Here is a 15,861-nt window from a genome sequence, read left to right on the forward strand (position 1 = left end):
ATATTGGAAGAACAGCTTAATTTGAAAAGAATTTCAAAGAGAAGCTGAGCTGAAACTGACCTGAAGGCCACCTCCCTGAATGCATGATGTCATAATACCAGAAGAAACTATGGGGGCTTCCCAACAAGAGAAGCAACCAACAGCTCTGAGGCCTCTGAATTACAATGAACAGCATGGCATAATAACCCTAGGTAGGGATGCAGCAGTACTATGCATACCCTCTCTAACTGGACTTAATGCCAGCTAAACAAGGGAGAGTCCATGCCTAGTACTAGAAACCTAGCCAAACACCCCAGGCTAGCGAAATTATGGGTCTTGGAAGACAACATACAACTACTAAAGTAAACCAGTATAATCCCTATAATCCCTATCTACACTCCTTTTTTTTTTTTTTTTTTTTTTTTTTTTTTTTTGGTTTTCTTGAGACAGGGTTTCTCTGTGTAGCCCTGGCTGTCATGGAACTCACTATGTAGACCAGGCTGGCCTCAAACTCAGAAATCCGCCTGCCTCTGCATCCCAAGTGCTGGGATTAAAAGCGTGCGCCACCACCGCCCAGCCCTATCTATACACTTTATACTTGTCCTTATACTCATAGGCAAGTATAGTTCTTACCATTCATTGAGGAAACTGTTTTTAAAATGGACAAAAACCATTACAGAAAATCACAAGCAAACTGCAGGATTGTAGAGTCTAGTCCTGATAAACTCATCTACAGCACAAGTCCTGTACTACATTTCAGAGGGCAGGCAATAAATATTTCGCAGTACACTGACGGTTGGTTTGACTTTTTTACACTTGTATTTTTGCCTGGGTACACAGAGATAATCAATATGTACTTGTGTTAAACAGCTGATAAGAGCATTAAGTTCCAGATATGACACTGCATGCGGACAGGCATCAAGGAGCAGTTTGTTTGAATATAACTGGTTTCATTTTTATAAGAATGGCTCTATTACTGTATGTTAAGCCAGAAAAACATAAAGTTTGTGGTAAGAATTTGTCTTCTAGAAATGCAAGAGAAACTAAACCCATTACATCCCACCAACAAGGCGGCTTAGACATGACCTGAACAATATGATACCAACAGACATGCTAACATGCAAGGGAGAAAGCTCACAATGCTTCAACTCCAGACAATGATCTATAGGCAAATAAGGGTTACTGGTCCTGGAAGAAAAAGTCTCCAGGGAAGAGAACACAAGTTGCTTATTCAATACCAAATGATCATCCCTAGAAACATACATAACAGTAACATTAAAGGGAATGAACAGACAGGCATATATATTTAGGAATTAAACACACACACATACCACTAGTACCACAACTACCACCATCACTACCATCAACAACTACAAAGAAAAAGAAGGCAAGAATCTGAAAGAAAGCAAGGGGCAGAGGGGCACATGAGAGGACTTAGAGGGGTAGAAGCCAAAGGTAAATAACAATCATATTCTCAAATAAAAACTATAATGAAAAATTTATGAATGACTGAGAAGGGTTCAGAGCTTTAACTCTGACACACACTTTATAACTTAAAAGTAGAAAACAAGTAAATTTGCAGTTGATTACCAGATCCTAAGTAATAGCCACAAACATAATTATATGAACAAAAAGTACAACTAAAAAGGACATAGGAAGAAATCAGCATGTAACTTTCTAGTAAACATCACCTTTAGGGACTTTGCCACTTGGACGTGATTGTCATAAACAACAATGTCTACCACCAGATTCTTTAGCTGCAGAATGTGCCTTAAGTCACCTTCAAAAGCTACGTCTTGTACACAGACTCTCCAAGAGGGAATCGCCGTCCTGGTGCCGTCCCATACCTGCCACAGAGTGGGAAAACGGAGCTTAAAAATCTTCAGGCAAAAACAAAGTCGGGTTAAAAATTAATAGATGTGCACTGCTATCTTTAATACGTTAAACCTTGAATTCCATCACTCTGTGATTATGAAAGGACTAAATATAAACTGTTGCTTTTGTAAAAATGTAGAAAGAAGTGAAGATATACAAAACAAACAAAACACTGTAAAATACCAAGCAAAACATTAACCTGGAGTAGACAAGGTCTCTATTCTGTGCTCAAACATGTCCTTCTATTACACAAGTACACTCAACTCCACATATGTACAACAACTTATGGCTACTACCGAAAACAAAGATATGAACCCAAGCAAAAACACTAAAGCCATGAGACTGCATCTGATTCAAACTGAATAATAAGACACAATGTCTGAACAGATTAAAACTAAAAAGCATTTATTCGATACCTACACTGTCTGTATAAATGAATTAACAGACAAGAAGTGCACTGATGTTTTATTTAAAGATGACTGAAGGTTGGAGAGGTGACTCAGTAGTTGACAACGCATACTCCTCTTTCAGAAGCCAAAAATGTGGTTTCTGCTGCATGTCAAGCATCTTACAATTGCCTGCAACCCCACCAGTAGGGGATTAGACACATTCTCCTGGTTTCTCCAGGCACCCGCATAAATGTGGCCACTCCCATGTACACATGTGTAGTTAAAAAGATAATTTTTTTTTCTTTTTCTTTCTTTCTTTTTTTTTGGGGGGGGGGGGTTTGAAACACTGTTTCTCTGTGTAGCCCTGGTTGTCCTGGAACTTACTCTATAGACCAGGCTGGCCTCGAACTCAGAAATCCACCTGCCTCTGCCTCCTAAGTGCTGGGATTAAAGGCGTGTGCCACCACTGCCTGGCAAAAAGATAATTCTTAAACCATTAGTAAAACATGTTCTTCTTATTAACATTAACTGTCAACTTGACACAGCCCAGATTCATCGGAGAAGAGAGCCTCAGTCTGATCTACAAGGATCAAATTGCTCCATGTTCCTCTCTGTGGGGAACACTATGCTCTCTGCAGGAGGGTTTTGATTGTTGATGGACAAAAGAGGGGCAAGTCCAAGGTGGGCAACCTCACGCTTAGGCAGCCATTCCTGAACCAAGTAAGAAAGCTGGCTGAGCATAAGCCAGTCTTTAAGCCAACAAACAAGAAATAGCAGAGTTTCTTCATGGTTTCTGCTGTATTTCCTCGGTTGTGCATAAATTCTCCATTTAAAGTTTAGAGGTAATTCAGTGTGGAAGAGCAAGCTTGAAGAACCTGCTTCGGTATCTGCCCTGACTTCCCTCAGGATTGTAATCTAGAAGTTTAAACCAGATAAGCCCTTCCATCCCTAGGCTGCTTATGATCAGCATCTTTTAACAGCAGGAGACTAGAACACGTGGCTGCTGAGAAAAACGGAATGGCTACATCATGACAACTAAAGGAGGGGTCTAAGTTAGCACTGTGCTAAGATTCAAAAAAGGAAACATTGTTTTGCATACTAACCAAGTATAATTTAGAAGGAATGTCTGCATTCCTCTTCTTGTAATATTTAATTTAAAAAAACCTTACATTAAGAATGATATCAAAAAGAACAATGATGGGCCACAATGGCAGTGGCTGTCACTTAGACTTTTACTCACATACCTGTAATCAACAATGCTTCAGACCCAGTGAATGCGGTCATCATATGACCACCACACAACAAGATCTTAGGTGTTTCCATGTTCCTTACTAGGTATTGAAAAAGTATTGAAAATATTTAAAATAAGAGCTTGACTAATAAATATGTGGTGCTGTTTAAAACGTTCCCAAGATTATTCCAACGGACGTACGACGGAGAATGAATGTAAAGTAAAAACAAATGGTTCCATTTGTTCACAGAAGGAAAACAGTATAAATAGATGAAATGATTCTTAAAGGCTTAGTATTGAAATTTGTATCTTTTGAGCAGTTTTCAATGCAGATTTGTCAATATTGTATATTATCCATGTAATGCTCTGTGCTCCAGAGGTGCCGGTATGGATGGCCACTGCAGAATCATTTATGAAGTACAAGAACTGTCAAGTTGTTGTGTTGCCTCGCCCTTGGCTTGTTGCATACCGCACCAGCTGGTCACTTCTCTCATCCATTCTCTGACACTCTCATCTTCACATCCAGGACAGAGAACACTCCACACTTTGTTTATGGAAGTTTTTTTTTTCCCATTTCTGATGTTACAATTGATGTTTTTTTTCAAACATGGGCCATGGGAGCCAAATCACTGCTGGCATTTGATTGACAGCAGCTTTAAGATGACATTGTCATAAGAACACAGTTCAGGCTCAGAGAGGTTAAAATGGTTAAAATGTCCTTTAAAAAGATGTACATATTTATTCTCCGAGACAGCTCCAAAACGCGGTGATGTTTAGAAAAGAACATTGTGACTTGGGTGAAATGGACTTCAGAAGATTTCATACCTTATTATTTGAGACAATATTTATGGACAGATAACTTGAATTTCCTGAACACTGACTTAGTTCATTTATGAGAGTTGAAGGATTTACATGTTTTCAGAAAATAATCTCATCTTTATATGTGTGTGTATCAATATGAAAGTACGCATGCTACTGTATTCATTCATGTGACGATCAGAGAACAACTTGGAGAAGGTGGCTAGTACATTCTTCCAACCCAGTGAGTCCGAGGGCTTGAATTCAAGTCATTAAGCTCAGCTGCAACTGCCTTTACCCACTGAGCCCTCTTGCCAGCCCAATAATCTCATGTTTAGGTAGGGTATACACACATTAAATATTGACTATGGAAGATACGAATTCTTAATGTGATTTTTGGCAAAATAAATGTTTCCTGATTAAGAAAAAAAAATCTTGTCTGAGGTCAGGAATATTAGCACACATCGTAATTCCTACCACCGAGGAGAGAGATGTAGGCAGATCTTGGTGAGTTTGAAGCCAGCCTAGTGCACATAGTGATTTCCAGGTATTTTATCCAGCGATTTCTATTATTCAATGTTCCTTTAGAATGTGCCAGCAGTACATGGTGTCAGTGTCATGAGTCTTATGTAAGCACCATGATACTCCATTGCTTGTTTGATTATTATAGGTGACACAGAATTACAGCCAAACAAGGAATATGATTAATTAACTACTTTCTGAAGGCCACTCATTGGCAAGAATGTTATTGTTTTCTGACTGATTTAAAAAAAGAATGACAAGAAATATCTCAGCGTTTTATGCTTCTCCACAAGCCATGCAGTGATGACTGCACACAGAACACAATGACAATAGACCCCGCACGTAAGTTGGGCCATGCTGTGATGACTGTACACAGAACACAGTGACAATAGACCCCGCATGTAAGTTGGTGGCAACACTGATGACTTTCATAAAGCAGCAGAAATAAACAGGAGTTTTAGTAAAGAGAATGATGTGGATTTTATTATTAAAATAAGAAATAAATTCAGCATGTCACAAAGTTTGTAAAATACGCATCTGACAATACTGTTTTCTCTGGAGGAAAAGAACAGAAAACGCGTAGAGGTGCATGAATAGGAGGTTTCTCAAAAACAGTGTGAAGAATTTTAACTCTGAATAAAATAGTCCGGAAATACTCTGTCGGATTGCTGCAGGCTCCTGTTGAAGGACAGGTGGCACAAAGGTATGGTTCAAGTGTTTACAAGATACCTTGAGGAGAAAGGACACGCCATCCACTTCTGCCTTGCCCAGGAGCTGACAAGTCAGGTCGTAATACTGCATGGGTTGAGCATCAGAAAGCCGCAGCGTGTTACAAGAAGCTGGAACGTGTGTAGATGCCCAAGTCCGCAGGGCTTCTACCATACTGTGGTCCTGAGCAGTGAAGTTAAAGCTCTTGCTTACAGTGCGCAGTACGACAGGAGCCCCTAAGGCGCCATCAACTGTCAGAGATGCAAAGCCAAACTTGCTGATTCCCTGAAGTTCATTTTTATATGCTTGGATCTAAGAATGTGAGACAAAGTAGAAATCAAAACAACAGCTGATACAAAATTCAGAAACCCAAAACTTCAGATGTGAAAGGCTTTTCAGTGTGAAAAGCAGAGGGGATCATTGTTATTCCTTATTGAACTAACTCGGGAAAGAATACAAACAACTGATATGTGTCAGGTTACACAGGGCTGCAAATTTTAAAACACTAAAATTTACTTTTTAAACAGGAGGTAATAGTTACCGTGATTGTACCAAACGTGCACTCTCACATTTATGTGTTTAATTTATTAAAGTGTGATTTTAAATAAAGTATGTCATGACAGTTATTTATTTGGCATAGTTAAATCTAGCGTCCACTAGCGTGGAAGGCAAGCACATGCGCAGAGGCTAACGTGTCCTCTGACTGAGCATGCCGGACCATGGCCAAACAATGTTTGCTGCCTTGAGTCCAAAGACTCCTTTATCAAATGAACAACTATCAAGTATGTACTGTTAGCAATTTTTTTTATGAACTAGTTCTTGTTCAAATAAACTGCCCCCTTTCTCTTCACAAACCTCTGGTAGCACTTATGTCTGATAATAAGATATTATTTCATTTACTTATTGCCTGCTCATTTACTTCCCACTGTTCCAGTTCTAGTTTGTGTCTCCATGTTCAAAGTGCTCTTTAGAGGCAGCACAGGATTCTAGGTTTTTATTTTTATGCTTTTCTGGTAGTCAGGCCACAGTCACTATAAAATCATCATTGGTACAGGAGCACTGTACAGAGCAGTTTCCCTTATTTCCTTGACTCTGCTTTCCAACAAGGGCTTCTTATTTGCCCTTTGTTTTTCCTTACTTTGGAATTCATAACATTTCATTTACTCCACTGGGTAAAAATGGCTCCTTGTGTCTCAGTCTGCACTGAAGCACTTTGTTTTGACAAGAAACTTCCTGCTTTCCAACCCCCTGCCCTTTGTATACTCTCCTATATAATAGCACTTGTTGCCCCTATCATCGTACATGATTATTCATTCTTAAAATAATAATGTATCTTAGTGAAATTCTAGAATACAAAAAAATTACAATTATTCACTCTCAAATATGTTGTCAACCCTAAACAACTTTCTAGATGAAAAGGCCCCACTATACTAAAGAATATTTTATTAAGACATAAAAACGGACCAGCCTCTGCCACAGAGCACCATCCAGGTGGCACAGGGAGGAAGCTAACCACCCAGGAGTGTGGAGAGCCCTGAGAGCACTGGTAGGACCACCCCTGCTGTTCAGAGGAACCAGCCCAAACCCTGCCAACACAAGAGACCAGGAGCAGCCTGGGACAGGAGTCTTCGATTTCCATCTGCAGCCAGAGCTGATCCTGTGAGACAGAGTAACATCACAAATTCTACCACTACAAGAGAGCTGGTCTCCCAGTAGTGCCTACATACCTGTGTGCACAGGTAAGACCACCACCTCTCTTCAAATGCCTAGCCCAAGAGTGACCTGCCCAAAGCTATGAGGTCACAGGAATCAAGGATCAGCTGGGGACAGGATCCTTCTGGTTTCTGTCTGCATACCTGAGCTGGCCCTGTATCACAGCTCTATATATCTAAATTACCCCCAGAGAGAAAGGGTCTCCCAGGAGTACAAACACACAGGCTTACAGGACAGATGAGCCACAGTCTGAGACACCAAGACCAGCTAACACCAGAGATAACCAGATGGCAAAAGGCAAGTGCAAGAACATTACCAACAGAAACCAAGGCAACATGGCATCATCCAAACCCAGTTCTCCCACGACAGTGAGCCCTGGTTAAGCAAGATTTGGATATAAAATCACATCTCATGATAGAGGACTTCAAGAAGGACATAAATAACTACCTTAAAGAAATACAGGAGAACATGGGTAAACAGGTAGAGGTGCTTAAAGAGGAAACACAAAAATCCCTTAAAGAATTACAGGAAAATACAAACAAGTGAAGGAACTGAACAACACCATTCAGGATCTAAAAATGGAAGTAAAAACAAAGAAATCACAAAGGGAGACAACTCTAGAGATAGAAAACCTAGGAAAGAAATCAGAACTCATAGATACAAGCATCAACAACAGAATACAAGAGACAGAAAAGAGAATCTCAGGTACTGAAGATACCATAGAAAACATTGACTCAACAGTCAAAGAAAATGCAAATTACAAAAAGCTCCTAACCCAAAACATCCAGGAAATCCAGGACACAATGAGAAGGCCAAACCTAAGGAGTATAGGAAGAGAAGATAACAGCTTAATAGCACACCTGAAAGCTCTAGAACAGAAAGAAGCTAAAACACCCAAGAGTAGGCAGCAGGAAATAATCAAATTCAGGGCTGAAATCAACCAAGCACAAACAAAAAGAACTATACAAAAAAACAGCAAAACCAGGAGCTGGTTCTTTGAGAAAATCAACAAGATACATAAACTCTTAGCCAGACTAACCAGAGGGCACAGAGACAGTATTCAAATTAACAAAATCTGAAAATAAAAGGGAGATGTAACAACAGAAACTGAGGGAATTCAATAAATCATCAGATCCTACTACAAAAGCCTATACTCAACACAACTGGAAAATCTGAATGAAATGACAATTTCCTGATACCAAATACCAAAGTGAAATCAGGATCAGATAGACCATCTCTACAGTCCTATAACCCTTAAGGAAACAGAAGCAGTCATTGAAAGTTTCCCAACCAAAAAAGGCACAGGACCAGATAGTTCTAGTGCAGAATTGTATCAGACCTTCACCTAACACCAATATTCTCCAAACTATTCCACAAAACAGAAACAGAAGGAACACTACCCAACTCGTTCTATGAGGTCATAATTACACTGATACCAAAACACACAAAGATCCAACAAAGAAAGAGAACTTCAGACCAATTTCCCTTATGAATATCGATGCAAAAATACTCAATAAAATTCTTGCCAACCAAATCCAAGAATACATCAAGACAATCATTCACCATGATCAAGTAGGCTTCATCCAAGGAATGCAGGGATGGTTCAATATATATGGAAATCCATCAATGTAATCCATTACATAAACAATCTCAAAGAAAAAAACCACATGGTCATTTCATTAGATGCCGAAAAGGCATTTGACAAAATTCAGCATCCTATCATGCTAAAAGTCTTGGAAAGATCAGAATTAAAGGCCCATACCTAAACATAGTAAAAGCAACATACAGCAAACCGGAAGCCAACCTCAGACTAAATGGAGAGAAACTTGAAGCATTCCCACCAAAATCAGAGACTAGACAAGGCTGCCCCCTCTCTCCATATCTATTTAATATAATCACGAATTCGCTCTTCCCCCACCTGCATTGTTCATTTCTGTTATCTGTACAACTCGCCCCTTCATCCTCCTACCAATGTTTTTTTGTACGTGAGGCTTACTCTGATACTACTATTATAGTAATAACATAGGCCTAATTCACGCATTCCCTTGTTTTTCTTCAAATAATATTTAATATAACAATCTATACGCTAATGTTATTCAATATCTGTTACCTTTGCTTTTTTCTCTCTAGTGCTGGAGATATAACCCAGGGCTCAGTACATGTTAAGCAATCACTCTTCCATTCAGTTACAGGCCCAACTGTTTCCTATCTTCTTCAACCCACTATAATATGAACTGTATAGGGATAGATATTCTTTTGTGACTGATTGTGGGCTTCTGATATCTAAAACAATGCTTGGTACACTAAAGCTCAGTAATGATTAAGAATGACACTCATACTCCCTTTCATAAATATTCAATGCATCTTGGTCCTGAGAGGACTAAAAACCCAAAGCTGAGGCTCTGTATGACTTGGCCCCAGGCCACATTCCACTGCTTCCCTCTTGGTCCTTGTAATACATAAAGCAAGATATTACTTAGTGTATGTCCTATGATGTCCCGTTGGTAGTTTTGCAGATCCCTTGACCTGGGATATTCATTTTAGTTGATGGATTTCTATTTCTAGAATGTCTCTAGAATTTAAAATTTGACTATTGGCAAATCAAATGTGAAACTGTTTGAAAATAAAACTGGATAAAGATTGTACTCTTTAAAAAAAAAAGACATAAAAATATATGTAAATTAATTATCCTAAATCACTGCTACTGTTCTCCACATGGAATATGATTCCCCAATTCTTCTACTTTTCAAGACTGGATATATGTACACATGTGGATACGGATATATGTACACATGTGGATACATGTGTACCACGTGTGTATGGGTGTGTGTGGGTATGTGTGCGTGCATGTTGTCTCACCTGTGTATCCCCCCATTCACCTCTCTTCTCTGGGTATCTTAGATTACAGATTACATTGCTAGATACTGTCCCAAAGGTCCATTGCAGCCTACTTATTTTTATTTAGTACTTGTTCTTCATACCTGGTAATGTCTTTGGCTCTATCTTCAATGTCTAATCCTTACTGGCCAATCCAATATACTTTTTATTTGCTGTTCCTATTACATATTGAATTTATATTTGCTTCCTTTACAGCTTATATTTCTCTTTTTCTATCAGTTACTTTTTATTCATTTAACTATTTTTTTTAATTTGCTGAAAGTACTTTGCTTAATATTTTAGAAAAATATTACATTATCTATTAGGAAATTATTGTTTAATAGACTCATATCTGGGCCCTTATAAAATCTGTTTGCAAAGTCCACTTGCTTTTAAAAACTATCTTCTACGCCTACTTATGTTCAGTATTTTCTTTGCTTCTTAGTCACTGTAGTATTTCACTGAAATGGTTCTGAATTGTTACCTTCCCATGATGCGCAGAGTTTTGTTCATTTGGGCAAGTCACTAGCTGAAATGGACAAAAGTTAAGTTACACCTTCTTAGGGTGAATCTGTATGACACTCAGGGATTTCACGAAGCCCTTTCTTTCCAGTGGGACTGATCCTGCAAACAGCTTTCTTTGTGGAACCTGTAGGTTTTGACATATGTGCAGGAAAAAGGGCCTCTGTGAGATAAGGCAAGGCTTGGTGCTGTCTTACCTGAACTGGACAAGACACTTGTCACTGTCTGTGTGCAAGGCCTGCCACACGTGCATGTGGCAGTAGTGCTTGTGGCTGCTACGGAACATGACCTAGCTAGGTGCTGGAACTAGGTATCCACCACGTCTACTTCTAGTCTTGTTTTCTCTGCTTCCTGCTCTGGCAGCCACCTGAGGAACAATGCCAACAACATCTCTAGCGTGAGACTGAGCCAAACTGAACTTTTCTTTTTTTAGTGGCATTTGATAATAATTTGTCACAAAATAAGAAGAAAATAGTAATTGTTAACAAGGTCTAAAGTTATTTAAGCCTCACTCAGCTGGCCCTGCGGCACCCTCCTCTTGCGTGTCTCCAGCTGCCTGTTTTATAATCCTTGAGTGATCTTGACCTGCCTATACACCACAGCATCCAGGCAAGTAACCATGGGTAAAAAACAGACTTCCGGCCTTTTCTCTTTAGTGCCTTGTCCTGAAGAATTGTGTTCTTTTAGCTGAACTGAATTTTAATCTTCCCCTCCTCAGCTTATCAGGACTACACAGCTCACATTTCAAGTGTCGGAAGTCAACCTCAGCAACAGTAAGACCCAAACTTAGATAAAATTAAAGAGAGACAAAGATCTATGCTTTCATCCTTGACAAATTCTACATGGAAACTTGATAAAATCAATTATATTTGGAAGGGAGAGGACAAACAGGAACTAGTCCCCATCACAGTTTCTAAAGCATGTCTTGGGAAAGAGGACAGGTGATTCATTTAAATAATTGATGCCTGATACCATTTACATTTGTCTCTTGGAATGTTTAGTATCTCTCTCTGACAAGGCGTATAATTACTACTAGCAGACTTCTTCTCCAGTAAATGCTGACTATAGAAAGTACAAAGCACACCTTCAGTCCACGGAAGCAAACAATGTCTCCAACTTTATAAATGCTGGGAAGGGCATCGTAGTCTCTACTAAAGAGCATGCACGTTAACTTCACATTTGTCTGGTCCACAATTGTGACAACAGAACAATAATCTAGGGAAAAAAAGTTCAACACAAATTAAGGTAATTGGAAGTGCTTATAAAATAAGAATATGCTTACTTAAGAATGTCAAAGAAATATTACTCTCCCCTATTGTCTTTTAATAAAAAGATATAACTTACAAACTGCAAATATCAACCTTAAAATATAAAAAGGAAATAAATATAAGTATTCTACACTGAATTTGTGGAGAAGTAGTAACTTTTTAATCACTTTAAAGTCAAGGAAGGTAGAAAGAAATCCATCCACATCAAATATCCCCCAAAATAAATTAATGTAGGCATTTTTAAATGAATGCATAACAGTCAATAAGGAAAACAAAGCAATGAAGTTCTAAAGAAATAATATTTTCCATAGTAAGAAAAGATCTGATCTAAAATATTCCCTTTCTGAAAATACTGATAGACAGATGCAGTGCACCTCTGCTGTCATTCCTAAGATCCACCTGTCAGCTGGCAGGAAATCAAATGCAGAAACAAGTGAGGCAGGAAATCGGCCCGAGCAGGAAGCAGGAGGCAGGGTAAGAGCTCTCAACGTCCTTACCCAGAATCTGGGCTTCAGAATTTACAGGTGAAGCCTGAGAAAGGAAGCTGCTTCTAGGATATCTATACAATGAGAGAAGAAAGTGAGAGATAGCATGAGCCAGTCATCTGACCAGATGGCCGGGGCCAAAATGCCTCTGCTAAAAGAGGAAATTAGCAGGAGACAGTCCAGCAGTTTTGTAATAAATGAGAAAAAAAATTAATAGGCCCATTTGTGGCAGAATAGTACCAATACAGTCAGAGAAATTCAAAACCATTTGATTTTCCTTGTCTTCTATTTTGTTCAATGCTTTGTAATGATGTACAGATTCTGAAGTTTGAAGGAATAAAGGGATGTTGGCACTTAAAACATACTTATCAAAGAAAAATGCATCAGAACATATGCCCTCCTACAGAAGAAAACCGAAAAATTAAAGAAACAGGGTAGGGAATGTTTGAATTGGGGATCTATTGCTGTGATGAAACACCTTGTCCAAAAGCAACTTGGGGAAGAAAGAGTTTATTTCACCACATAGCTTCTAGTCTCACTGATGGAAGTCAGGGCAGGAAGTGGAGGGAGGAGATAATGCAGGGGCTGAGGAAATAGATGGTCAGCAGGTGAAGTATTTCATCACACAAAAATACTCTTTCACTTCCTCTCCCAGCCATCTTAAGACAGTCTACATGAATTCATTTTGGCCTTTAGTCTTATTGTTTATATCAGGATAGAGTAACATCAACTGGAGTTATTAACCAAAAATTAATGCATTTTAAAGCTGAGAATAATATAGTCAAACAGGAATTTTCAGAAGAATAGAATGAGACGATGAAGAGATGCTTTGAACTGTTCTAGATTAGTGCCCTGAGAGAGATATGAGGCAAGACAAGAACCAGGCAGAGCTTGTTTGATACAAGAAGGTTAGGAGCTGAGAGTTCAGAAAAACCTTAGGGGATAGAAAGGCTGTTAAGGTTGCTAGAAAAATGAGAATAGAAAATTGACCTGTACAGGGTTCCCTCTAGCACTAAATGGGGGACCAATGAGTCTCTCCCTCCTCTCTTCCTCTCCTCTCTCTTTGTGTGTCTGTGCAAATTACCTGAAGGCAGAGGGAGCTTCTTAGAAGACTAGTGATATTAATGGCTCTTATCATATGGTGAAACCTTGACACTCACAGTGCACCAACTAAGCAAGGCTTACAGAAATGCCTTGCTTCACACATGGAAGGTAATTACCTTCACAGTGAAGAGTCTTCAGCTCCTGCAAAATATAAACTCAACCCACACTTCCAAGTAGCAAACTGTCTTGAAGTAACTTGCACTATCACAAACGAATTCATGTCTCCCCAACGGCCCAAAGCTGTCAATTGCCAATATATGGCAAAGCTGATACCAGATCTTCCTTAGGATGAGGGCACGAAGTTATTGAGCACATATGATGAGTAGTTAAGAAAAGCTCAGGAGTATACTATTATGCACATGCAGGAGCCTTCTACATCTATGACACAGATAACCCCATACATTTCCACTTCTAAGAATTTAGAGAACATGGATTTAGCTCCTGGCTATACAACTCACTAGATCTCTAACCCTACACATAACATTTTTTAAAATAATTTTTATCTCTGTGCTGTGTGTGTGTGTGTGTGTGTGTGTGTGTGTGTGTGAAGATGTATATGCAAATGTGTATGAAGATGTGCTTGTTTGTATGGGTATCAGGCCAGAGGCTGATGTCTTTTTTCCAATCCCTTGTCTGGTTTATGCTTTTGATCCATTGTCTTTGGGGAGTGTAGACCTTTTTTGAGCCAGACTGTGGTCGGTAAGCTCCTGAGTTCTTCCTGTCTCAGCCTCACAGCAGGAAAGTTAAAGATGTGTGTTTTTATATTCAATTTTTACATGGATTCTTGCATCTGAACTCAGGTCCCTGTGCTTGATTCACAAGTATATTACCCAGCAAGCTGTCTCCACAGACACAGCAGGTTAACTTCTATTGGCTTCAATTGCTCTATCTGAAAAATGGAAATAGTAGCAGCACAACAGTTTGTGTAAATTAGATGATCTGAGACTTAAATGCAATATTATGCAAAGTACTTGGCATGAGAGTAAATATTATTTTTCCATGTATGTGTTAACCAAAATGGTAAGTTAGGTAAATCCTCAATAAATTTCAGCTGTTTCCCTAAATCATATTAAATTCTTTCTTCTTTGCTCCTGTCAACATTATGAAGCTGGTTTCCTCCCCTCTAGATTCCTGAGATGTCACACACAAAAAATGTGCAATAGGCACCTCTTTTAGAAACCAACTGGTCCATCTGGTCTCCATTTGCAGAGTCAACGTGAAGTGTTTTTCTATTTGTGGTGACACTCATGTTTATATTCGTCTTTACTGGTAACGTCGGCCACCCAATTTTTCTCTAATGTATTTTTTCTAAATGGTTGTGCTTTGTGTGTTTCCGACCTCACTTACCAACTTTATCATTGCTCAAACCCATGTTTTTCTCACCCACCCCCAGGGCTGCATACATGGAATTCTACCAGACTCATTCTATGTGTGTTACCTAGCTGCTTACTACCAATGTAAACACATGAAACCAAAAAAAAAAAAAAAAAAAAAAAAGACAGTCTACACAGTATATACGTTAATACATGCTATAGTTATCTGATTTTTTTTTCTGTTTTTCATTTTTGTGCCAGACTTGAGAGTGACTGATGTGTGACTGTTACAGTATTGGAATGTTTAGTATTTGGTAACATATTTACCTTCGTAAACAAACTTAATACTTATGTTTTCATGTCACTTAACATCTTTCCAAAAATTTTATTTGTATTGTGTTAAACAAAACTCAAAAATCTAATGACTACATTCACTCCATAAATTAAAATGACCAAAGAATACACACATAGGTATTGCTTGGCATCTGAAACTTAGGACTGAAAATGTTCTGAGACCCAGGTCACAAAAGGAGTTGTGGTCCTGAGTCCAGTAACAGAGCTCATGGCCATAAAACACCCCACATCTCAATACTTACCTGTTCCTTTGCTTAAGTATGGAGGCTTAAAGAACTTCACAACACCACAGACATTGACAACAGTGCCTTCCTTAAGTAGATTTAGGGGTGTGTATGTATAAGGTGCTATTGGGGCCTAAAGAAAGAAAGAACAACTGATTTAGCAGGTGCTTTACATTTTTTCAATACTATGGTAATACCTGTAAATTACCAAGCTTGTACTATTTCACTTTAAAGGATTTATCCTGAAAAAAATGACGTCATGGGGAAAGAGGTAGTGACAGTAGACAACAATGTACAGCTTCAGAAGACAGCACCAGATTGACAGCAACTAGTTTTCTTGAACTAGTTTCGTGGAACTGATTCATCTACTGAAATCAATGCACCAGCCTATAACAGCTTAAACAATAATTATACTTCTTTAATAAGAAAGTACAAAAAAATCCATTAAAATTCAGAAGCTGGCAAAACTGGAAGGAAATTCTTTCAACTATGTGTGCCA

The 15,861-nt window shown here is 38.8% G+C and overlaps 1 protein-coding gene across 11 annotated transcripts in view; it reads right to left on the reverse strand.

Moving 5' to 3' along the window:
• Positions 1 to 15,861, reverse strand: part of LOC127692350 (protection of telomeres protein 1-like) — a 73,293-nt gene that overhangs the window by 39,452 nt on the left and 17,980 nt on the right. For 8 of the 11 annotated variants that reach the window (XM_052192608.1, XM_052192606.1, XM_052192605.1 and 5 more), the window contains 4 exons: positions 15,381 to 15,495; positions 11,699 to 11,829; positions 5,524 to 5,814; positions 1,671 to 1,826 (listed from right to left, as the gene is read on the reverse strand). In XM_052192608.1, coding sequence (XP_052048568.1) covers positions 1,671 to 1,826; positions 5,524 to 5,814; positions 11,699 to 11,829; positions 15,381 to 15,495 — 693 coding nt within the window. Of the gene's footprint in view, positions 1 to 1,670; positions 1,827 to 5,523; positions 5,815 to 11,698; positions 11,830 to 15,380; positions 15,496 to 15,861 lie in introns of those variants that run through there. The other 3 variants (XM_052192612.1, XM_052192613.1, XM_052192614.1) reach the window with 3 other exon arrangements.

The sequence above is a fragment of the Apodemus sylvaticus genome, chromosome 9, assembly GCF_947179515.1.
Source record: "Apodemus sylvaticus chromosome 9, mApoSyl1.1, whole genome shotgun sequence".
In the NCBI taxonomy this organism is placed as follows: domain Eukaryota; kingdom Metazoa; phylum Chordata; class Mammalia; order Rodentia; family Muridae; genus Apodemus; species Apodemus sylvaticus.